This window comes from Syngnathus leptorhynchus, chromosome 8, assembly GCF_054491065.1.
Source record: "Syngnathus leptorhynchus isolate UIUO chromosome 8, UIUO_Slep, whole genome shotgun sequence".
In the NCBI taxonomy this organism is placed as follows: Eukaryota; Metazoa; Chordata; class Actinopteri; order Syngnathiformes; family Syngnathidae; genus Syngnathus; species Syngnathus leptorhynchus.
In genome coordinates, this window is record NC_141202.1 from 2,026,521 (window position 1) to 2,050,817 (window position 24,297).

Consider the following 24,297-nt stretch of genomic DNA (forward strand, 5'->3'; position numbering starts at 1 on the left):
GAATGTTTCTCCATGCAACAAATTGCATAGTTAAATAAAATGTAGCAACTGTGAACATTCAATAAAAACAGGAGATTTCTAAATAGAAAAAAAAAAGGAGTTTTCTATTTTGGGAGAGGGAAAATATGCCAGATTGGGGAAAAAAAATTGTCAACCTAACTGCAATTCCATTTCTAGTTATTACTAAATAAGTCAATTAACGAGAAAAATCACAGCAAGTGTTATGACGCCATGACGTCATTGTTTATCCAGCACTTCTTGATCTTGATGTTTAAAAACAAAACACGTTTGTTGTTTCATTGAAAACCAATCGGATGCTGCAACTATTCACCAAAGGAATTCCTCGTGACTCCTGGGGTTTTTTTTCGTGCACGCGCATCTCCGTGTCTGTGCACGCGCGCGTATGTGAAGGCGTCAAGAAGGACGTTGACGTTGCGGTTGCGGCGTTTCCCCATCTCCACCTCACCTCCACCACCAGGCACCGGCGCAGTCCAGCCCACTGCGGCCGAGGAGAGCTACTTCCGTTCCGCAGAGGGCGACGAGGCAGCAGCCAGCGAGCCGGCGGAGGTCCAGACACAAAAGACTGGGTGAGTGCAGATCCGGGTGATCGAGGCGGGCATGGCGAAGCAGCTAACACAACATTTGCCTTGTGGCTTTCAAAGCTTTTCGGACTACTACGACTCCATTGTTATTGACCGATTGTTATGACCGCCGAGCAGTGTTAGAAAAAAAAAAAAGCCGAGACAAAACATAATAGACGGTAGCGGAAAAGCGGCTACGGCTATGTTCTGGCACGCACTCTTTGCCCATAATGCTTTATAATGTCATTTAATTTGCCTTGAAAGGTTTTTGCTTTCAAACGCCATTGCTTGTTCTTTTAAAGACATTCAACGTGTTAAACACGCACGTTCGGTCCCCAGTTTAAAGGTCCGTTGCAGCCACGCCGTTCCAGGAAGTAGTCATGGCCTTCGTTGGGCCTGATGAATAGCCGTTGCCCATCAGTTGTTGTTGTTGTTGTTTTTTTTAGCCCAAATTGTCTTTGCTTCATTCTGACATTTATCATACACATGACACCGTTGGGTTTCAATTGAATAACAACTAGCGGCGTCTAAACACAAGTGAAAATTGCGCGAGATGACATGGAAGCACTGTTAGCTCGCAGGCTAACGGAGATGCTAACGTTGAAAAGTCAACCATCGATTCAACTATCACAAACAGTCGATATCATTTGCAATTTAATAAACAACCCGAGAATAACAAGGCCACTCATTCGATTAGTTCCTGATCGAGCTAGAGGTATGAGTGATGTCATTTCGTTTAAAGAGCCGCATGGTAACACAGCACCCAAAAAAAAAAGACAACATTCACTTTGCTGTTCCATGTAGATCGACTACATTAGGTTGTTTTTTTCTCTTGTTTTTCTATTATATCTCACCATTATGTCGCGTGCATGTTTAAAAACAACAACAGAAATGACAGAAATCAATTGGAAGAAGTTGCCGCTGTCAACAAACACTGAATTTGAAATTCGCTTAAACAATTAGAACCCCCCCCCAAAATCAATTAAGCATTGATCTGTGATCTTTGTTCTGGAAAGATACATAAAAGTCAAATTGCAATTCCCCGATATTATGACCAAAGAAATCCGTGGAGAACTGTTCATCCGATCAAGTGTGACGCTTTCCAATGTGGCGAGCGCTCCCAACGCTACAATAAAAGAAATGGAATTCCCTCAGTAATTATGACCAAGGGAATGTCAACTCAAGAAATCAATTGAGGGCTGTTCATCCAATCATGATGCAGATTTTCTTTTCAATCTGGTGAGCATTCCTAATTCAACAACAACAGCAAATGAAATTTCATTTCCATCCTCTTAAAAGTCAAATCAGTTTCCGAATGAAGCGAGTCAAATATTTTCTTTTCAATTTATGAAGCAATCTGGACCCAAAAAAAAGCAACTCTAACCCAGGAGATTATCATGAAAAAAAAATAATAATGTGTATGCTTTTTGGTTGTGTTGCCAGGGTCCGGGTTCTTCTCCAATCCAAACCGGAATGTCGGATGAGGATTCTCGTGCCAGCACCAGCTCTTCGTCGTCGCCGCCGTCGTCCAGCCAGAGTAGACAGAAGGACACGTCTTGCAAGAAGAAGCGCGAGAGCAAAGCCAGCATGAGCAAGACCTCCAAGCTGCTTTCCACCAGCGCCAAGAGGTCCCACCCCCATCTTTGCAATTATTTCATGTCAATATGTTGATTTTGAAAGTAAGCTAGTCCTAGAAAGATGGCCGCTACCTCATCTTTTGAGCTTTCACGTTTGAGCCGCAAAATATATCTGCTTAGAACCGTGACCCCGAGCACGAGTCCTGTCGGAATTTGATTTTTTTCGTTTTTTAAGGTCTTGCTCTGTCAAATGCTGCTGTCAGGTTGTCCCTCAACAACTTTTTGTTTGTGCAGGATTCAGAAAGAGCTGGCTGACATCACACTGGACCCACCACCAAACTGCAGGTCAGTCACAAGCAGCTCTTTGATCTCTCTAATGTCTCAAGCGTTCCAAAATGATCTTTACATGGTTTTCCACTCCAATAACTTCAAGCGGTCTACATCATGATTAAAAAGTCAAGTATGGCTGCAACATGTCTGCTGCAACATCTGCCTTCTTGGTTGATGTTTTCACTTGAGTGATGTCAGGATGTGGTTTCATGTCACGCTCACTTGTGTGTTGTTGTTTTTTTTTAATGTGTGTGTGTGTACTCGCAGTGCCGGCCCCAAAGGAGACAACATCTATGAGTGGAGGTCCACCATCTTGGGACCACCAGGCTCAGTGTACGAGGGTGGCGTCTTCTTCCTGGACATTGCCTTTACGCCCGACTACCCCTTCAAACCGCCCAAGGTATGTTATCGGAAGTTTATGGGCTTGTTTCAAGAGGTAATATTGGTGAGTGACGTACGTTCACATCGAAACAAGCCAAGAAAACCCGACTGGATTTACGTGTGTGACTGATTAAGAGCCATATTTAAGGGTCCCAATGGGAATCAAAGTCAAAGTTTCTGACATTTTTGTTTGCTGATGTGCTATGATATTTTTCGCTCTTATAAAAGTGGCCACCAGGGGGCGTTCAAGTACCGTGTAAAAGGGCAGCGTGGTGAATGGGCTGCAGCACTGACTATCATACTAATTTATTTCTTTGTGGTTTTAATATTTAAAAAAAACCAACCTTATCTGCATGACTGAGAATCTACACGGACGTAAAGATGACATCAGTGTTTTTGTTGATACCGGTAATGTAAGTTAGAAATGGCTATGGCAATTATGGAATTGGGTTAGCGAGTTTACAAAGTTTTTTTTGTTTTTTTTTCCCCCACCTTGTATTTGTTTTTGCTCATGTATGTTTGTTTCTATAGGTGACGTTCCGCACTCGGATCTACCACTGCAACATCAACAGTCAGGGCGTGATCTGTCTGGACATCTTGAAGGACAATTGGAGCCCCGCCCTCACCATCTCCAAGGTTCTGCTGTCCATCTGCTCCCTGCTCACAGACTGCAACCCAGGTAACACATGTTTAATATTAATATTAGAATGTGACCCAGTTAAAACGAGTCAGTTTAATGACATGCGATTTGGCAAGCAAAGCAAATAAGTCTAATGAAGTCAACTTTCCCTGCAGCCGACCCTCTGGTGGGAAGCATCGCCACCCAGTATACGACTAACAGAGCCGAACATGACCGAACAGCCAAACAGTGGACCAAGCGATACGCCACATAAACCTGCGGGGGGCGACAGTGGGCTGAGGAGAGGAGGAGGAAGTGGAAGGAGTTGTGGGGGGGGGGGGCTCTTGGTGGTCTGTGTTGGGGTGGGGGGGGGTGGTTTTTATCTCAGATTTTTAGTACTTTATTGTCTGGTATATTTTTTGCTTCCTGATTAAGTTATCTGCGCAAATATGGAATTAAAAGAACACAACAGAAAGAAAGTGGAGTGTTTTTTTTTTTTTAAATGCAGCTGAATTATACTTGGGCATTGAATCGTTCACGCATGATTAGTGAGAATCCGAGTAGGTGTAACTTGAAGAGGAAGATAATGCAATTGTCTTCAAAGTTTCTGCTTAGTTTTAATTCACGTCTACACACAACAATACACGCATCTGAGTAGACCCGGAACAATGTTTAACCACAATAAAGTTGCATTCTCTTTTTCCTTCAGCTATTATGTCAGATCAGGAATTGTGTTTATAGTATTTCTTGTTTGACTGGTTGTTTACGGCAGCAAACAAGATAGCCGCCAACATGACAGATTGCAAGTCGATTGTGAAATCAAACAAAGTCCTGTGGCCCATATTTCAGTTTGGGATTTTGGATCTGAGCATATTTGGTTTGCTTTTCTTTGAGTGAGCACAAAAAAAGTCATTTATAAAATCCTCTCATGGCAACAGCTTTGATAACATAATTAAAGGTATTTTGATCAAAATTTTCCTTTGCGAGTATATATAGATCATACTGGTACTCTCAAAACTACCCAAAAAGTAGGTCATGGTTTCCAAAATGGATCTTTGTTAACATACTTGAGTCCGTCGATGGAATTCACATTATAAGCGAGCAAAGTTTGATTAGAGACGTTGTTATGGTTTAGTGGAACATATTTTGCTAGTCTTCAACAGAAAGTAACAAATGTATCTTGAAACGTCCCATTTCTTGCAAAAGTATGAAAATGTGCACGTGGAAGAATTTTCTTTCAAATGCCTGGGGGTTCTTGTATGGTGTCTTTATAGAGCAGATTTGTTTTTCTTTTACCAAACTCAATGAACACATGATTTTTGCATGTGTGTCCAAGTTCATTCTGCGCAGCGCTGGTGTCACGTGCAAAAAGTACATGTTTCTCAGCTGTTGTGCGTACGCAGTGTTCCCTGCGCCTGCGGGAAACGCGCACTGCATGGAAACCTCCATGAGGGGGAAAAAAACGCCTCACTCTTCTTGGCTGCCACTGTTGGGTTTAAATATAGTTTTCTATGAATGTGTGTGTGCACCTGCAGGTTTTTTTTCTTATGTGCAAAACATTCAACAAGGACACATAACAGACGTGGAACATTTGGGTGTATTTTCTTACTGACTCATACGCTTGTTTTAAATTCCAGAGATGAATGTTGAATGTAAACAAATGATTCGTTGTACAGAAATATTTTTTTTTAACCCTCGGTCATTTGTTGCTAGGCAAAATTTTGTATAAAACACAATCCATCAGAATGAATGAAGAATGTTGAGCACAACCTCGTATCCATTGTATGTATAAAAAAGGATTTCGGACAGAAAGATAAGATTGAAACTTTTCCACATGTGCTGCACTATGTTTATAATCAAAATAATTGTTCTTAGCGTTTTGTGTCACTTCATGTTTAGACAAGTATAAATAGGAGGATTAAAAAAAAGAAAAAAGAAAAAAAGAGGTTGGGTGAGGCGACTGCTGCTGTTGACACGAGCGGGTACATATGCGCATGCGTGGACACTCACTCGGCAGTCTCACGCAGCACTTTGTGGCTGCAACGTGACCGCCGCCTCGATTACGTCTGTTACGTCACTCACGTCGACCAAGCTCCGCCCACTCCTGGTGTCCTGAAAGTGTGTCACTGGGTTAAAGTGGCTGCAGCGGGGTCGGTCGGAGAGGCGTGGCCTAGGGGTGAGAGGCAGGAGCTCGGTCACATGGGCAAAGGGGTCAGCCCATGAGAGCCGGACGGCCGAGGTAGAACATTCAGTACTTGCCGCACAACAAGAGAAGAGCAGGGGAGGAGTTCCTGTCTATGTCCCTCCTCTTGCTCTCATTTTATTCCAATCCTTCCTCAAGCTCTCCTCTCCCTACCTCTCATACACAAGCCGTGAGTCACCGGAGCGGACCTGGGGAACCTTCATGACAAGCTGAAACAAACTCGTGTTCCAGTCATTTCTTGCCCCCCCGCTTCGGCCACCATTTTCGCCTCAACTTGTTATTTTTTCCTGTTGATTTTTCGCTCTTTTCCTCGCTGTCGCCATGCCCGAGGACGTTGGACCAGCCAAACCTGGTAAGTGGTCGACAACTTGACTATAAGACGTCATGTTGAAATATACAACTAAATGATTTGCCAGTTGCATTATTAAGTGACACTTTTATCACCTTAAGCGTGTTTTGTTGTTTTACGCGAGAATGATTGCGGCTGTCAGCACAGTGTTTAAATCCGTGGCGTCAATAACACAAAAAAAAATCTTAAATTATTTCAAATACATTCCTGTATGCATTATACGGCAAAAAATAAAAAAGTCTAATTTATCGACCTTATGAGTGTTACAATCAGTGTTCGGACTAACCCAACAACCCAGATCCACTTCATCGCACTATAAAAGCAGTTTCTAAAACCTTGGCGTTAAAAACGGAGGTAGATTTGTTGACTGTGTTCTCCAGCAAGGGGTTGTGCGCTATTAAGTTACCTACAGCTCCATTTTGGTGTTTAAATATGGGTTAGGAGACCTCCGTTCATTCACTCACAGTTGACACAACAATCCACCTCCCTCGACCTATAAATGGCTATTTAAAGACGTGACGTTTAAACGAGAGCTCTAAAATACTTCATATGTGTTCCGTCATGGGCTATGTGGTCCTAAAAGTCGAGTGTATCCGCGTTTTGTTGTCTAAATGTGGGTTAGGGCTCTGTTGCTTCATTCACTTTTCCACTTTGACACAACAACCGTGTTCCACTTCCTCGGCCGGGCTCACATGGACACAGCAGCCTAGCCATGTGCCTCTGTGTACACGCTTTTCTCCAACCCATCTCTGATTGGTTGCTGATTGCTGGATGGGCGTGACGTAGTATCCACTTGTCTCAGCCATCCAGCGCTCTCATTGGTTGTCGGCAAGCCGGTGACGCGGTACATTGCATAATCCAACAGTGGACGGCAGTGTGAGGTACACGTGAGTCCGGATGACCCACATTCTCGACTGCTTGGCGGCCACTCGCTGCCGGGCCCGCGACACGTGTGCGTGGGGCTAGAAACACAGCAGTCACGGTGCACGTTAGGTAATCACTTACGTGGACGACAAAAGAATGGAAGAAGAGAAAAAAAAAACGTTCATTAGCACATGATATGAATCTCATAAAATTCTCCATGCGTCTGCCGTTTAACAGCGTACCGTGCATTCCATGCATATTCTGAAAAAGTTTCCCTTTCATAATTTTTCATTCATTCCTTTTTGGGTGTTATTGTTGCCAAACTAGTTGCGGGTATAGATGTGGGCATGTGGCAAATTGTCTTGCAGTGACCTGGTCTGAATATACAGTCCATGCAATGTATTCATTCACATGTATACATGCACATGGCCTCTTATGTAACACTTGTTATCCAACCGGCAGACTGGAGGTGAGAAAACAGGTCACACATGCGCACACACTCGCACACTGCAAGACTCAACCTCCGTCATCAAAACCTTTACATTTTAAAGGCACGGGCAAGAACAGAAACATAAAGTCACTTTTTAAGAATGCTTGAAAAAGTCAGAAAATGGGAACGCAAAAAAAAATCATTTAATCATCCTATTTCCAAATTCAGAACTAAACTAAAAGTGGTCATTCTGTCATAATATAAAGTTTTAAAAATATGTCACAATACATTAGCAAAGCCAAAAATGCCATAATTCATTACCAAATTGCAAATAACCAACACCCACCAACCATATGTTGCAATGTTGTCATATGTTTGCCACCCTTGGGTAACACCTTTCCATGTTCTCTCCTCAGGCGGAGTCATCGCCTACATCTCGTCGGGCGCCGCTTCCAGCCCCGAGTCCTGCATGAGCACCAGTCCTGGCAGCGTGGGCAGCGGCTTCCTGTCCACATCGCCCACGCCACCTCGCTCCTCACTCCCCAGCAGGGCGGTGGGCATGGTGGTGGATATAGCGCCACCTACCAAGAGCGGAACCAGAGGAGGAAATAGCGTGGAGAAGGCGGGACGCTCGTCTACCTCGACCAAGAGCAGCATTACCAGTACGTAAAGTCGTGTGGAATGGAATCATTCATAATGTCACGTGGCTTTAGAGTAACGTCTTGCTTTTTTTTCTAGAAATCAACGGCATGGTGCTGCTGTGTAAAGTTTGCGGCGACGTCGCCTCGGGCTTCCATTACGGCGTCCACGCGTGCGAAGGCTGCAAGGTGAGATCAGCAAATGAATAAATAAAAATCAGGTTGAAATTTATTTTCATTCCAAAAAAATGATGCCACGACAAATGTTGATGCAAAAAGTGAGTTTTTATGGTGGTGTGTTTGTGCAGGGCTTCTTCCGCAGGAGCATCCAGCAGAACATTCAGTACAAGAAGTGTCTCAAGATGGAGAACTGCACCATCATGAGGATCAACAGGAACCGATGCCAGCAGTGTCGCTTCAAGAAGTGCTTGGCCGTTGGCATGTCCAGAGATGGTCAGTAGACGCAGCTCTACTCCCTTTCACACACCCACACACACACACACACACACTCAGTAGGAATACTGTAGTGATGTGGCTTAGCCACTAGATGGCGCCAAAGACAAATTTGCTAAGATGTTACCCAGGTAAAACCATGAACCAAAATGAGTTTGTGACATTGTGGAATGTCGTTTTTGCCGGCGTGTCATGATGACATCATCACTGTGCATCCTCAGCTGTGCGATTCGGCCGCATCCCCAAGCGCGAGAAGCAGCGAATGCTTCTGGAGATGCAGAACGCCATGAACAACATGATGAGCAACAACAGCCAGTTGCACAGTATGCTGCACGGCCACCAAAGCTCGTCGCTGCCCAACGACGCCAGCCCCTCGCCGTCATCCTCGTCATCCTCGTCCTCCTCTTCCTCGTCGTCGTCATCGTTGTCTTCCTCCTCCTCGGAGTCGCCGTCCTGCTCCAACCCCTCGTCTCCGCAGTGCCCCCTGCAGGACGCCGAGTCGGTGGTCTCCATGGACACCAACTCCAGCTCGTCCTCATCCTGCGGCTCAGACAGCGGCGAGGACGACGTCGTCGCCGTCGTCAGGCAGACGGAGATGACGACGTCGCAGTCAGCGACGGAAAACAATGCCGAGGTCCGCGTGGACACGGCGCAGCAGAGCTGGAACTGCTGGAACAACAATGCCGACGACAATGATGCGGCCATGCCGGGATACCGGGACGTTCCGCACATGTATGGGCACTTTAATCAACATGTGCTGCATCAGCAACAGCTCAGTGGCGCCCCCGTCTGTCCCATGGACATAAAGCAGCAGCAGCCGCAGCAGCCACAACAGCAGCGGGCCTATTCCAATGGCCGAGCTCACTTGGTGAGTCCACCATCTTGAGAAGAGTCTTTTCATTCTTTCAGCAGTAGGTCCATTCAATATTGTTTTGTTATTATGATGTGCATTATTCATTAAAATGATCTACGCACATTTGCACAAAACAGGTGATTTTATTTCCATGTCCACATCTTCGTGGTCATAATATTCACCTCATTCATGGGATCTTGTGTATTTTCCACCTCCACAAAATCAGTACTTCTCCCACATTTTCCATAAAAAACTAACACCCTCATTCAGCACATTTATGCCCAAATTTCCATATTAAAAATTGGACTCCATCCACATTCCTCTACTCATTCTACCCATTCCACCTTCAAGTCTCTCATTGTCTATTTATTTTCCACAAATTGCATGGCGTGGTTGTTAAATGTCAATGTTCCTCCATGTTAGGTGTGTCCCATGAACACGTCCCCGTACGTTGACCCCAGCAAGCCCAGCCAGGAGATTTGGGAGGAATTCTCCATGAGCTTCACACCGGCCGTACGTGAGGTGGTGGAGTTCGCCAAGAGGATCCCGGGTTTCAAGGATCTCCCCGAGCACGACCAAGTGGGGCTGCTCAAGGCCGGGACCTTCGAGGTACGCCCGCTCCGCGACGGCCGTCATGAAAAACGTCCGCTCGGCACTCCTTGCGTCACTCTTTGCGTTTGCCACCTCAGGTGTTGATGGTGCGCTTCGCGTCGCTCTTCAACATGGCCGAGCGCACGGTGACCTTCCTGAGCGGCAAACACTACAGCCTGGACACACTGCGAGCGCTGGGCGCCGGAGAACTGCTGGCGTCCATGTGCGACTTCAGCGAGAAGCTCACCGCGCTCAGGCTGGACCGCGATGAGATGAGCCTCTTCACCGCCGTGGTCCTCGTCTCTGCCGGTAAATATTTAAATTGTGTTTCCTTAAAAAGTGATGTTGGCCATCAAGGTGATTAAATGTTTGTTTTTTTTCTTCCCTTCTGCGCAGACCGGTCGGGTCTGCAGGACCTGACTGCCGTAGAGGCCCTGCAGGACAAGCTGATCCGGGCCCTGCGCCAGCTCCTGATGCAGAACCACGGCGAGGAGGCGGCCACCACCTTCACCAAACTGCTGCTCAAGCTGCCCGAGCTGCGATCCCTCAACAACATGCACTCGGAGGAGCTGCTCTCCTTCAAGGTGCACCCTTGACGGGCGACCAAAACCTAATGGACTCCAAAAAAGAATCCGTACTGTATTTGTTTCGAGGATTGTTGCAAAGCGACACGGAGGCACTTGAAAACTTGAACGGCTTTTATGCAAACGATGGTCATTTTGTGTTCTGTTTGTTTCTTTTTTGCAAGATGTTTTGATGCATGTTGATAGCGACAAAAAGCTAATGTGACCAATGTGCTGCTAATGCTAATGCATGGCTGAACGTGCTTGTGGCCACTTTCCTCCTCTCCGCCGACCGTGTGCGTGTTAAATACTAGTGTTCTTGTTGTTCTTGTACTTTTTTTTTGTACCCCCCTCAACCCCACTTCTTCAGCGGATCATCGCCTGAACATTTCCAGAACATTCACACAAGTTGGCCTGAGTCTACCTGTGTAAAGTGGCGCCAGCTCCAGGCCCAAGCATCACATTTTTAATTTTGTTTGGAACTTTCCACTTTTCTTTGTATGATTTTCTTGTTTTTCAATCAAATGTGCTTTCTGCACGGCACTGAATATGAAAAAAAAAAAAAAAAAAAAGTGTCGTCCATCTTTTGTTTCTTGGCAACACTGTCAATTGTAAATATCTATACATAAATATATATATATATATGAATATATCTTGAACATAGACAAATATGTATAGTATAAATGAATAAATATGGGAGAAGAAAATGAGCAGCCTGTTTTTATTTATAGCACATGTGAGGACCCTGCAGATTTGAATTCTCAGAAATATAAATATACATGGCATTTAATAACAATGCATTGACTATTGTACTTAATTTTTTACAACAGAGGGAAAACAAACTAAAAGTCAAGATGCCCTTTCGGAGGAATGTTGGGGATGCGGCTTTATTCTTTAAGAGGGTTGGAATGTTCTGGAAAGGAAGAGGAGATGGAATGTTTCACACACTTGCCCTCTGGATGACCGCGCACACAAAAGGGTTAATACATATAAATAACCTTAAACTGGGAGTATAACCAGAACCAGTGAACATCATATGTAAGAGAGACGCAGACTTTTTTATTGTTGGCGTTTTTTTGCATTTTCATTCTGCCTCTCTTTTTAAGTAAACACATTTCCTCCCCTATATTTTAAAGATGAGCCAGTGAAATTATGCTGAGGCAGATTGAATTAAGGGCCATCACGAGCACAAATATTTCTCTGTTAAAGTCAAAGCGTGAGGAAGAGGAGACGTCGCAGATGAAAATAAACGAGGCCTGTTATTGATTTTGGAAAAAGGCCGAATGTTTTTCCTCTGCTGGCCTTTTTATTTTGTTTTTCGTAACAATGATGGATTGTGGAATCCACGCTACATGTGAAAAGATGCTTGCATTATCCCAAGGTGAGAAATAGTCACGTGCTCATCATTTTTAAAAAAGGTTGATCTTACAGGATGTTTTTTTTTAAATCAAAATTTCCAAAAGTGTAATATTACAGGAATATATACATTTCTTTTTTTGGACACGTTTCCTTTTTTTATAATCAAGTAAAAAAAAAAAGTTAACCGTTTATGAAACAAAAAAATCATTTTTGTGTTCTGCTTGTTTTGAGCACGCCCTGTTTTGTAATATAATGTGCTTTTATTCAAAAGGTATAAACAAAGAAAGAAAATGTATTCAAAAGCTCTGGCGAAAGTGCTGTGACGTCACCGTGGGTCATTTGAAGGTCAGCGCACAGAGGAGGTTCATGCAGAGTTCAGGTCGAGTGCGAACTGACTCCTTTTTTTTCATTTTCTTGTAGTCCTCAAGTGGACCCGTCCAACTTTTTTGGTTCGGTCCAAAACAAACTGCTGCTTGAGGACTGCGGCACGCTGACACCGAGAAGGAAAATATCTGCAACAAAAAGATGTTCGACTACATGGACCTGCAGGTCTTCGACACCGCGAAGCCTGCAAGCCCATGCATAGTGACGGCTGGCAACCCGAACGATATCCGACGGCGACGCCTGGAGCGCCCCTCGGAGCACCGCCCGGTGCAGCGGCTCACTGCGGGGGACCTCCCGGAGCTCTTCCCCGGATACTGGCAATGTAAGTACACCGCGTAATGGATGTGTGAAACGGTACACAACCGCACTGAACGGCGTTCTTTCATGCCAAAGCAGAAAGAAGATATGACGTCATCATCAAAAGTCATGAAGTATGCGCAATGTGACACAAATTCTGTCTGTCGCTTTAAATGAACCCCTAACTAATAAACACCTTAGCTTGAAGGCCTGACTTTTAACTCGAAACCCTAATTTCAAACTTTCATTTGAAACACAACCAGGTGAGATTCCCTCAATTAAAACCCGGACTTGAAACCCTAATTGAGGCCTGATTTCTTCATTTGAAACCCAAACTACCTTGGCATGAAACCTTCATTTTAAAGTCCTATTCTTTGCTTCAAAGCCTAACCTGAAACTTTTTCCCTTCCCTATTACAGCCACGATAAGCCCCAGCAGTTCGTCCATGTGCGCCGCCTTCTCTCCGCCACCTCGCACCTCCAAACCTTGCTTCATCTGCCAGGACAAGTCTTCGGGCTACCACTACGGAGTCAGCGCCTGCGAGGGTTGCAAGGTAACACGCCTTAAAGTCAAGAGCAGGACTGTTGAATTTCGCAACGGCTAGCTCTTTTCTGTCTAATATTTCCCTTCCCTCGGTCAGGGTTTCTTTCGCCGTAGCGTCCAGAAGAAAATGTCCTACACGTGTCAGCGAGACAGGAAGTGTGTCATCACCAAGGTGACCAGGAACACGTGTCAGTACTGCAGGCTGCACAAGTGCTTGGCGGTCGGCATGTCCCGACAATGTAAGTGCAAAACGCTCAAATGCCTAGCATTAGCATTAGCTACGCAATAGAAAAACACTGGCTTCAAAGCCAATTTTCGCCCGCCGTGTCATAAGTTCTATCAGCATCGAACATACGTGTGGCTCGCGTATGTTTTCGTGTTGTGTGCGAGTGCACGCCCCCCCGCACGTGTTTTTTGTCATGCCAAACGAACGCCCTCCTGTTAGATGGCACTGATTTCAGATTTTTTTTACTGGAGCACCTGTCACCAAATATGTCAGTGCATGTGCCTGCAAAATATGTGTTAGTGACCCACATAGCCCCGTTGCCGCACATGTGTGTGTGAATGTGAGAGGGAATTTTGGAGCAGTCAGGCTTCGCCATTGGCTAAGCTGTGGCCACATGTCACGGAGGCAGGCTGTGGGATATTACATAAGAGTGGCGTCACATGGCACGGTGTAAGACGGAATAAGGACGTAACATGAGCTCCTCACATTGAACTCTTTACACACCAGCAAGAGAAGAAGTAGAGCAGCATGGCCTGTTGCGTAATAGCATCCACTCACATGTGCTTCCAGTCAGTGGGACAACGTGGAGAAAATTGGGTTTGCGTTACATGTTGGACTTTAAAACTTCCAGTTATGATGACTATATTTTGTGTTTCAAACATGTTTGAGTTAAAAAATGGGCCTTGAGTGAAAAATACTTTTCAAGGGGGTTATAAAAACATTCAAGGTGTTGATTGTACTAAATTTAACATACAAAGTGTCGATTTGCATGAAAAGGTCAAAATTTCATTTAAAATTTAATTTGCATGAAAATGAAATAAAAAATGTCACGTGTTCAGCGGTGAGGAACGACAGAACGAGTCAGAAAAATGCCAAGAAGCAGGACGAAGTTCCAAAGATGGCCATCGGCGACGCGTACGAGATGACAGCCGAGCTGGATGCTATCGTAGAGAAGATCTGCAGGGCGCACAAAGACACCTTCCCGCCATTACGCCAACTCGGACAATACACCACAGTGAGTGTTGGCGGAATCAAAATGTGTTGGAGTTTTGTTTGGACAAAAATAGTGCTTTGCTACCATCAATATCCCCCTTATAGAAGTCCAGCTCTGAGCAGAGGGTCCAGTTGGACTTGGGTCTGTGGGACAAGTTCAGCGATCTGGCCACAAGGTGCATCATCAAAGTGGTGGAGTTTGCCAAGAGAGTGCCCGGATTCACCGGCCTCAACATGGCCGACCAGATCACCCTGCTCAGGTCCGCCTGCCTGGATATGCTGGTGAGAAATCACACTTTTATCGGATGACGTTCGGAAAAATCGATCTGAATCTCTTTCCGTATTTTATTACTATCGATTTCAGAACCAGAATTTTTTGGGATACAAGTAAATCATGATTATCTACCGGCTTTTTAGATTCTGAGGATTTGTGCTCGCTACACCCCGGAAAAAGACACCATGACCTTCTCGGATGGCCTGACGCTGACCCGAACTCAGATCCACAACGCCGGCTTTGGTCCGCTCACAGATCCGGTTTTTAACTTCGCCGGACAGATGGTGCCTTTACAAATGGACGACACTGAAAGCGGACTCCTCAGCGCCATCTGTCTTGTCTCCGGGGGTAATGTATGCTTTTGTCAATACGTGTCTCCCAGGTGCAAATCAAACCTTTACTCATATTTTCGGGGGCCGAAGCAGATCGGCAGGACCTGAAGGAGCCGTCCAAGGTGGAAGTCCTGCAGGAGCCTCTGCTGGAGGCTCTTAAGATCTACTCGCGCAAACGTCGGCCCAGCGCCCAACTGCTCTTCCCCAGGGCCCTCATGAAGATCACAGACTTGCGCAGTATCAGCGCTAAAGGTGCCACAAAATCATCACACACGCTTTAAAACTGGGCTTCACAAATTTTTGCCTACGGAACAATTACGGCGCACTAGCAGCATTTTTTTTTTTTTTTTTTTTGAGCCCAGTTTGACAAGCACAGCTATAAAGAAAGTCCCATGTGTGTTTTTTAAGGAGCTGAACGTGTGGTCACTTTAAAAATGGAAATCCCAGGCTGCATGCCGCCCCTGATCCAGGAGATGCTGGACGAGGTCCCGGAAAACAAAGAAAACAATTCTTGGACAATTGAGGGACGTGGTCGTCAACTTGACCATCTCAGGGAACAACAGCAACAAAGCTAACCTCTTGTAAGATCTTATGGACTTTATTTAAGCTTCAAGCTAACACTTTTCCAGGTCTGAAAAGGTCCAATGGTAGAGAGCAATGCAAACTGGATTCCGCTTCCAATCCATTGGGTACTCAAATTCAGGATTAAAAAAAAAAAAAGGGTTTACATTTTACTGTTTACATTTTTATTTGACATTTTTTCAAGTTACAAGAATTGGGTGTTTACGTTCCCTTCAAATATTGTTCACGTGTTTGTATGCCGCGTAGTTGGAAAAACTAAATCGAGACTGTGTGTAATTGGATTTTTCCAACAAGGGAAAAAAAATTCCGAGTCGAGTTCATAATTGACTTGCCACGTGGGGCCGTGAGCACGCATGTGAGGGGAAACACGTGTAAACCGCAAACAGTAAAACCGATATATTATTATTATTATTATTATAGTACCAATCGCCGTCACGTGACTTAACACTCAGCCATTCGGGGGACTCTTAAAGTCCAGGTTCTCAAACTTTTGGGCTCCAGATTTTTCCGCCCCAGTCCTGTCCAGTTGTTTAATTCACTTGAAAGAGCGTTGCCATGGCAACTTCTTAAAAACTGCCCAAGCTTCATCTCATAGCAGTTTGATTAACAATGTTGTGTCATTAATATATTAAACACTCACTTACTCTTGTTGATAATATTCATTTGAAGCTGAATAGATTATTGAGTGCAACGTACTCCCCTCTACAGGTGTATAAAGGTACTACATGACAAAATATACACTAGAATCCTTAGGGTTGTCACATATTTTAATCATGAAAGCTTAGAAGGCATCACAGATATCTCACAAAAAGATATTTTGTGGAGGTTTTATTTTTCCGTGTAGTTTAAAGTGCAAAATTGCAGAAGAGGAAATTTTGCTTCCTTACCTGAATACATGTCACATGATATTGGTGCAAATGAGAACAAGCCTGAGGATTTTCTTTAATGAGTTCAAATAGAGGATTTGCATTTGTGAATCAAGATGATGAATGCGGCCGGCGCTCGCTTTTTTTCTTTGCCTCCCTGAAATCAACACAAAACACCACTTCATCTTAAATTCACGGAAGAATGAAGCGTGTACTGAGAAGTATTTCTAATGCTTTGTCTCCCTCTTGTGGCTAAACAAGGTACTGCTCACTAAACACTTGACAGTATCGTTCCTTAAGTTTTTACTTTTATCTTTTCACAGTGACGGCTACAAATGAATCATAGTTTGCAATGAACCAAGAAATTTCATATCACAACGCAACAACACAACTCAAGTGTACCTAATGTTATGGCCTGGCTTTCAATTGGTGTGTGTGCTTGTGTTGACGTCAGAGGCAGACTGAACAGACCTGACTGTGTGAGTTCATTTCCTCTATAAATGTGTTTTGCTTCACTTCTATTTAGGTATGCGGTTTTACACGCACACACACACACACACACACACACACACACACACACACACACACACACACACACACACACACACACACGCCCAAAGTGCTGTTTGTTCAACCTACTCAGTTGTGCCCACACAGGAAGCAGCTTGTCGCCATGGTGACGTGCACCTGCCATCTTGGTAGTAGCCACTTTCGTCCAGCAGCTCCTCTACCACGGCCTGAGGACAACCAGGGTGGAATTTCAGTCAAATCTCATCAGAGGTGGGAGGTACAAATATGTTACTTTTAAATTTCTTAAAACTAAAAGTCTGAGCCTTAAATATATTGATCAAAAAATCCATGTGTACCTGCATCTGCTCATATGTGACTCCTTCCCTCAGACAGTCACCTGTGGATGGGAGAAGCACAATCATTGGAATCTTTTTTTTTTTTTTTCCGAGTCGTACCCGAGTCTTCATCAATGTTTCCAGTGAAGGGAAGCACCACAGGCCGCCAGTCTGGACTGCTGGAACCAGACTCCATCAGATCACATGACGCCTGGACCAGCTGCAGTGAAGAAATCATTTTGTAGGTCTTCAAGGAGGCAAGAAACCATAATTGTAGTCCCACCTTGCTGATCTCCGTCTTCAGGTTATGCGGGTTACTTCCAAACTGGAACAGTGACTTTTTGAACTGTTCCACGAGCCGCCTCTTGACGTTGTGACGAGGAGCTGGAGGAAGCTGGAAAAAGGAACTTCAATTTAATTTGGATACAATAATAGAATATACAATGGTGACATGGAGTGTGTACCTGCGTGATGTAGAGCACTTTGTGCAGCTGCACCAGCAACCTGTGAATCGGGTCCTCGATCTGCCGAAGGTTCCTCTGGGAGACGCAGAGTCCTGACACGGCAGCAAGACCCGAGACAAGTTGACGTCCCCAAAGTCAACATTACAGCAAATAATCCAAAAGGTACCTGATCTCGATTTCACCCTCGCTGTCACGAAATTCTCTCTGAAAGGATACAAAGAATTTTTTTTTTTAAAGTACTTCCGAAAGCAACTTATGAGAAATAAGGATGGATTTACACTGCATGATTCAAGTGATACTATTCAGATTTGTTTTCCGATCCCAATTGGAATAGTCGCAAAAATTCGTCAAGGGGATTCAAACCATTGAGTGCCAATGACGAATATATTCGTCACTCATGCATATGGAAATGTGAATGGAGTCACTTCAACCACGCAGTGTAAACAGGCAAAAAGGTTGACTTGCCCACATGGAGGTCGATGAGGTGTAACACAGGAAGCAGATTTTGACCCTTAAAGGTTTAAAAAATAATCAGCTGTGTTCAAGTTTATCAAAGAAACCATAAAGGCAGGCAACTGACTGTAGTATGGTCCATCTTTGGTCTCTGCTTCTTCCTGATTTGAGGCAGCATCTGAAAAAAAATACGAACATGTCGTCATTGTGTCACAGAGTCGAAACGAATAGAATTGTTACCCAAACTTAGATTTTCTTCAATGTTGCTTGGAGGAAAGTGCTCAAGTTCAGATGCTGTGAAGGCTTGTTTCTGGAAGAACAGTGGGGGAAAAAAAATGGCTGAGATGTTTACAGTCGCTGTGTGTATTTCATTTGACTCCAAAGAAGCCAGACTACCTGAGCCAGGACTGAGCAGCAGCAGTTTTTCCCACTGCGGCGCCCTTCCAGGAAATACCTCTGCGCCCGTTTCCTGTCACGTTCAGCTCGTTTCTCCAGCGCAAAGTGAGAAGCGTACAGAGCGTCCATCTGCTTCATCATCAGGTCGGCCATCCGGGAGCTCACCGTCACGATGTCAGGACGACGTTCCGGGTCTGGACTCAAGCACCTGGGGAGTTCAAAAACAGGATAGGAAACTAATCTGGATTTGACATTGAAAGTGGATTGGATACATCACACAGAGTCAAGGTATTTCTCTTGGCATGTTTTTACACTTAGCTTCCATGCTATACATTTCACATAGTATGTTAGCATTAAGCTAGTCGACTTTTGTTCGATGAAATATAACATTGGCACCATATGATCATGTCCTCCAGCCTTTCCGAGTAAATTCCGTCTTCCAGTGGCTCATAGACGGCCTCGACAATCTACCAAAATAAAAACAACATACAATATTGTGGAATCTCCCACACTTTATGCTTTTTTTGTCCACCTTGCTGGCTAGCGATAGCATGTTGTTGCTATAAAATGGCGGCTCCAAGGCGGCCATTTGATAGAGAATGCAGCCAAGGGCCCAAATGTCCGCCTTATCCCCGTATGGCTCGTTCTTCACCACCTCTGGACTGACACACACGCATTTGGATTTGTCATCAGTTACTCATTGAAAATCAATACTACACTTTCTATTTCCTAAAAATGTCACTTGTCTGTTCTCACCAAGAATACAAGATGGTGCCCACCACCGAGGTCATCTTACTGCTCTCCTGCTTCTGTTTGGCCAGGCCAAAGTCAGCTGCGGGCGAGAAGAAGCGTCAACGCCGTGTTACACAACCAGATGGAACAAGTATGACGTTGCTGGTAATGAAAGTTACTGATGGTGACTTTGTCCTTGTCGCCCAGCATGATGTTGTTGGGTGTCAGGTCGCGGTGGACGATGTGTTTGTCCTTGTGGAGGTAGCGCAGGGCCAAGCACATCTATGATGGACATGCTAATCATCTACAATGTCAAAAATGATCTCTTCAGAAAGCTCATGACCTGGATGAAGATGTTCCAGATTTGTTCCTCGGTGAAGCTCTGCTGCTTCTCCTTCAGGGAATTGCAACGTTCCAGGAGAGGAACTCCCTCGATCAGCTCCATCACGATGTAAAGCTTGTCGTCTATGAGCGAGCAAGTCAAACCATCTGCCATCCTCATCAACTTAGAAGAGAGCCTCACCTTGCAGGAAGGTCTTGTAGTACTTAACGATATTCGGATGGGCCATCTGCACGAAAATAGGGACACATGAAGTAAGTCACGTAGTAAATAACACCAAAAAAAGCTCGAACCTGTTCTTTAATGATGGCCAACTCGGCGATGATCTTCTCCACGTTACAGTCACGTGACTTCTTATCTTTGCCGAACGCCGGGTTGTGGAGGTTGACCTCTTTCAAGGCCACCAGATTGCCAGTGTTCTGCTTGCGGACCTAAAACCTCACACAATGTCACGAAAACCAGATGGACTTCCAAGTTCAACGCCTCCATACCTTAAATACACTTCCAAAAGCGCCAGTGCCGAGATGGTCCAGTACAGCGTAGCCATTGATCAGCTTGAGGGCGGGCCGGTTCTGGTCCACAGCCTTGATGCTCTCTCGCAGGCTCTTTAGCTCCTCCTCCTTTAAAAAATAAATAAATAAATCAGTAAGCCTAGAGAATGAGTTAACAAATTAGATGGATTAGTGTTAATTTTCTCACAGAATAGTCCAACACTTTCATTTGAAGACCCTTGTAGGCTTCCAGGTCCCGCACATAATGGCCAACGTCAATAAAGGATTCGTAAAGGTCAGTGAGAAACAGCCTGGAAGAAAAAACCAAAAAAAATCAACTTAACATCCATCAAAGTTGACTTTGGTGATGATGTCATGGGTACCTCTTGAAATGATGTCTGTTCTTTTCCACGCTGAAGAGAAAGCGCAACGCTCGGAATGCGTAACACTGCCAAGCGAGCAATGGGCTCGTGTTACGCCAACAATGTGTGTCATCATATATCACAAACACAAAGAGTCATACTTGTAAAGAGGAGGGCTGGGCTTCAGAGTTTTGCGGTAAAGTCAGTTTGGCGAGGATATAGATTCCGTTTTCCTGGAGGGGAAACTCAACTGGATTCAATTGTTATGTTTTCCACTCACTTCTCGTTCTGAATCGACCTGCACGATGTGATGAGCGCTCGGGTCCTCCAGGCTGAGCTCGGTCAGAGCTGTGCAGCAGGCTGCAAGAAAAAAAAAAAAAAAAATCACATCTTGGCTGGATCTAAAAATATTTCATTTTTTTTTTACAAATGGGCAGAATGGAAGAATGAAGCTTGTGATTCTCCTTTCGGGAAATGACTTGTTTACATTCTCAGCTTGTGATAAAAACATCTCTGGGGAGCCTGGATGTTTTTTTTGTTTTTTTTTCAGGCAACAAATCATTCGCTTAAACCGCTGCAGCTTGACCTTTGACCTGGAAAAAAATGTTCCCTAGTCTGTGCTTGTGTTGTCGGCCAACCTGACTGCAGGGCCACAACGTTGTCGGCAACCTGGCGCTGTCCGAGCTCCTCTGTCGTATGTTCTCCGCCGCCGCTGTTAAAATCGTTATTATTATTTTTTTTGTATCCCAGGAAGGCACAAAAAAAAAAACAAAGCTCACCTGTGGAGCAACCTTAAAAGTGTGTTCATGCCTCCCCAACTGCGCACCTCCGCCCTGGCCTGGGCGTCCTGGCAGAGCTGCACCAGAACCCAGGCCACACTCCACTGCAATTTGAGATGGGGTCCGTGCAACAGACTGAGCAGCACCGGCACAGCCTCGGCATCCCTCAGCTGGTCTCTGATACGTGGCACCGGAGAGAGGAGCCTCAGCAGCTCAGCGGCCATCCTGAAACAACGCCGCGTGAAACCTCCGCTGAAGAGATCCAGTTGAATTTAACTAACCGTTTAGATGACAGGTCGTAGTCCTGGAGGACGACCACGAGGTTCTCCACAATGGGAAGCTCGCCCATATCAGCTCTGCACTGCGAACTGGAGGAAAATAGTGACCAAGGGAGGTCAAGGCCCCCCCCGGCCACCCTGTTGCGCCGCCACTGAAGTCAACCCATAGAATCTTAAATCGAATCGGATGATGGAGACCAATTTTACCTTTCAGCCAAGGTAGTTAGAAGTGTGAGATTTCCGAGTAGCACGCTGTGGTCTGTGGTAGACAGCAGCTTCACCAGCGTCTACAAAAAAAAAAAAAACAGGTTGAAGAGCCTTAAAACTTTCCTTCTGTTTCAAAGCAAGATGTTGATTGACATCTTACCGTGTGAATGCCGCTCTCAACGACCCAGACTCTTTCGTTGTCCACGGCAGACAACTTCTGGAAAATGTCTGCATAGCAATCAGCAAAGCTCAAAATATATTTTTGAATTATTATGATTTTGAATGAAGGCGGAAGCGTACTCACAGGTCATGGTGACCAGCAACTGCTCAGCCAGCGCCGGTTGGCCACTAGCCAAGTACATATCAGCAACGCATTTCATATACTGACAAGAAGATAACGTCAAATTGTCAAAATTTGAACTATTTTTTTTGTGTTTCATCATCCCTATCTTTTTTTTTTTTTTTTACCCTGGCAAGTGATTGGGCGCCTCGGAGAAGATGAAACATTTTCTGAAAAGAAGATGACATTTATAAGAATAGATGTTTTATGTTGAAGTTACTCTTGCAATGTTTTCACCTGATGCTGAGGATCCCTGATGAGCAATCGAAGACACAGCAGAACTCTGAGAGCCCAATCGGGCGGCGCCATTTCCATCCAATCACTGCACAGGAAGGAGAAGACCAAACTTTGTCAACTTTGTCAAGTCTTAGAAGCAACAGCAAATGTATTTTACCTGCAGAGGCGGTTGTTGACAAGCAAGGTGAAGATGCCTGCAAAAAGCTTCTGTGATGGGTGACTGCTAAAACATCTCAGCTCGCTATATGTTATGCTGGAAAAGGAACGTTAGCTCTTTAATTTATCCTCCTATTCTATTACATTGCGGGTCACGATAATATTTTTGGTCACTCGAACCTGAATTTCTCCAGCTCGGCGGCTTCCCCATTGTTGTCTTTGGGTGGGTGCGGGTTGTGGAGTCGGCTACCGACTGTTTTGGTTTGACCCGACACCTGCAACACACACGGAGCAGCACACCTGAGGAAACATGAGCCTCTTTGTATCGAAATCAAAACAGCCTGCTTTGTTTTTCTTCACCTCTTGTTTGTGGTTGCTCTTGGCAAGCAGGGCCTGAAGCCTCCTCAGATTACATGGTGTCCTGCAAAAATGTTTTTTTGTCAGTCACTGCTTAACGTTCCTCCATTATTGAATCCACAGAAGACAAGAGAGTCAACAAAAAAAGATGTTTGGCACACAACTTCTTTTTTTTGAAGCACAACCCACATACTCAGCTCTTCCGTTCTTTCCACAAATGCACATTCCTTACAAATGTGGCACATATTAAAAGGGGACGAAATTCGACACGAAATATTTTCTTATTTTTGTGCGATTGTCGAGGATTGGCTACACACTTTCCAGCATGCTTTGCAGCATTCTTTGTAAAATGTGGAACAAGCTAAACACAGCACCAACAAAAAAAAAGAAGCATCACTACCAACATCATCACCATATCCTGTGAGAACATTTTTTTTCTAATATAACATGACGTCATGTATATTTGATGTTAATGATGTCACAAACATATTAGATCACAGCCAAGGGGCGTATCGCTTACTGGTTGTGGATTCCTGTGGATGGCAAGGCTTTTTTGTCCCCTCTGCTGTCTTTTTTTACTCGCTTGGACATTTTATCATTTGTTTGAGTCATCTGTGGAGGTAAACACAATTCTTTTATTTTAATGAGCAACAAGTCAACTGTCTACTAGGAGAAAATTAAGCTTTTTAACCTAAAAGTCACATCTTACCCTTCCTCCATTGTTATAAATGGTGATTAGGTTAAGATTTTGCCTTGTTGTTTAGGTTGAAAATGTCGCCCTCTTGTTATTAGTCCATTTAAAGAAGACCTAACATCGGTGATAAAACGACGCTCTAGGCAGCAGAGGCAGTCTTGGTTGCCATGGATACAAGTCACGCGTCATATTTCCAATGGAATGAACTAGCAACGGAAAATCAGAATTAAATGAGCGACAGTTGCGACTATATGCCAATTATTAATATACCTTGTGCCAGCTACACGTAATAATTGATCAATGTAAATATTCTCTCTTAGATTTGTAAGAAACGTTTCAAAAAAGTATGAAACGCCGCGAGACTGGACTTGGTCTGAAAAGAATTTGGCGTGCTCGCGAGACTTGTCCATTAGCATTCACGGAGGAGCTGCGTTAAAATTGCAGCGCAGCTACGGGAATTGTGCTTGCAGTTACGTCATTTATAGTACGTAACTCGCGTAAATGCGCTCAGACTGGGGGAATGTCGGCTCGTGAATGATCTGCTATTGAGGCGGCAGGGAGCGTCAACGCTATGGGTGAGCGTGCTTGCTTCTTCGGCTAGCGTCTTTTAGATCTATGGCCCACGCCGGTTGTAAAAATGCCACGGTTATGATCGATGTCCGCGTTAGATGTAATACATTTGACCGAGGTGCTTTTTGTAAAGCTTGTACAGTCGTCTGAGCAACCAACGCCCAGTCGTCCGCCTCCACTTGGATTCGCTAGCTTAGCATTAGCTTCATTTTTGGCTAGCAGCTAGCGGGAGTGTCATTTCCTGTCGCTTGCTCTTTAGCAAACTCCTCAAAAATTCCAAGTTAACCGCAACGCTGCATTCTTTTTAT

At 44.6% G+C, this 24,297-nt stretch overlaps 4 protein-coding genes across 6 annotated transcripts; 3 read left to right on the top strand and 1 right to left on the bottom strand.

Moving 5' to 3' along the window:
• Positions 1 to 299: 299 nt before the first annotated feature.
• LOC147051690 (ubiquitin-conjugating enzyme E2 E1) lies at positions 300 to 3,818 on the top strand. The gene is made up of 6 exons (XM_085919474.1): positions 300 to 587; positions 2,025 to 2,209; positions 2,453 to 2,503; positions 2,756 to 2,888; positions 3,401 to 3,548; positions 3,665 to 3,818. Exons 1-6 carry the CDS (start codon positions 315 to 317, stop codon positions 3,760 to 3,762), a joined length of 888 nt encoding a protein of 295 aa, XP_085775600.1. The 5' UTR covers positions 300 to 314; the 3' UTR covers positions 3,763 to 3,818.
• Positions 3,819 to 5,682: 1,864 nt separating this feature from the next.
• nr1d2a (nuclear receptor subfamily 1, group D, member 2a) lies at positions 5,683 to 11,187 on the top strand. The gene is made up of 8 exons (XM_085918683.1): positions 5,683 to 6,043; positions 7,751 to 7,996; positions 8,073 to 8,161; positions 8,281 to 8,425; positions 8,647 to 9,293; positions 9,702 to 9,887; positions 9,968 to 10,178; positions 10,266 to 11,187. The coding sequence occupies exons 1-8, from the start codon at positions 6,013 to 6,015 to the stop codon at positions 10,463 to 10,465; spliced, it is 1,755 nt and encodes a 584-aa protein (XP_085774809.1). The 5' UTR covers positions 5,683 to 6,012; the 3' UTR covers positions 10,466 to 11,187.
• Positions 11,188 to 12,131: 944 nt separating this feature from the next.
• LOC147051692 (retinoic acid receptor beta-like) lies at positions 12,132 to 22,987 on the top strand. 2 transcript variants are annotated; one of them, XM_085918688.1, is made up of 14 exons: positions 12,132 to 12,497; positions 12,892 to 13,025; positions 13,113 to 13,254; positions 14,081 to 14,256; positions 14,340 to 14,516; positions 14,652 to 14,856; positions 14,934 to 15,092; positions 15,249 to 15,421; positions 16,946 to 17,075; positions 17,188 to 17,374; positions 17,438 to 17,759; positions 18,435 to 18,734; positions 19,207 to 19,343; positions 19,510 to 22,987. In XM_085918688.1, the coding sequence occupies exons 1-8, from the start codon at positions 12,317 to 12,319 to the stop codon at positions 15,413 to 15,415; spliced, it is 1,341 nt and encodes a 446-aa protein (XP_085774814.1). In that variant the 5' UTR covers positions 12,132 to 12,316; the 3' UTR covers positions 15,416 to 15,421; positions 16,946 to 17,075; positions 17,188 to 17,374; positions 17,438 to 17,759; positions 18,435 to 18,734; positions 19,207 to 19,343; positions 19,510 to 22,987. The 2 variants fall into 2 exon arrangements, with proteins under 2 accessions (XP_085774814.1, XP_085774813.1); XM_085918687.1 differs by lacking the exons at positions 16,946 to 17,075; positions 17,188 to 17,374; positions 17,438 to 17,759; ... (1 more) ...; positions 19,207 to 19,343; positions 19,510 to 22,987 and having other exon boundaries at positions 14,931 to 15,092; positions 15,249 to 16,139.
• nek10 (NIMA-related kinase 10) lies at positions 16,188 to 23,577 on the bottom strand. 2 transcript variants are annotated; one of them, XM_085918681.1, is made up of 36 exons: positions 23,435 to 23,577; positions 23,246 to 23,337; positions 22,729 to 22,789; positions 22,549 to 22,643; positions 22,370 to 22,465; positions 22,213 to 22,297; positions 22,104 to 22,145; positions 21,940 to 22,018; positions 21,796 to 21,863; positions 21,636 to 21,715; positions 21,432 to 21,566; positions 21,151 to 21,375; positions 21,010 to 21,083; positions 20,670 to 20,731; positions 20,533 to 20,604; positions 20,393 to 20,457; positions 20,218 to 20,320; positions 20,010 to 20,138; positions 19,812 to 19,949; positions 19,702 to 19,747; positions 19,522 to 19,643; positions 19,358 to 19,430; positions 19,203 to 19,278; positions 18,979 to 19,108; positions 18,843 to 18,913; positions 18,447 to 18,654; positions 18,291 to 18,360; positions 18,178 to 18,228; positions 18,063 to 18,108; positions 17,764 to 17,801; positions 17,598 to 17,689; positions 17,417 to 17,527; positions 17,254 to 17,353; positions 17,155 to 17,195; positions 16,928 to 17,025; positions 16,188 to 16,445 (listed from the first exon to the last, which is right to left on the bottom strand). In XM_085918681.1, exons 2-36 carry the CDS (start codon positions 23,335 to 23,337, stop codon positions 16,400 to 16,402), a joined length of 3,120 nt encoding a protein of 1,039 aa, XP_085774807.1. In that variant the 5' UTR covers positions 23,435 to 23,577; the 3' UTR covers positions 16,188 to 16,399. The 2 variants fall into 2 exon arrangements, with proteins under 2 accessions (XP_085774807.1, XP_085774806.1); XM_085918680.1 differs by having other exon boundaries at positions 19,358 to 19,460.
• Between the last annotated feature and the right edge of the window lie 720 nt (positions 23,578 to 24,297).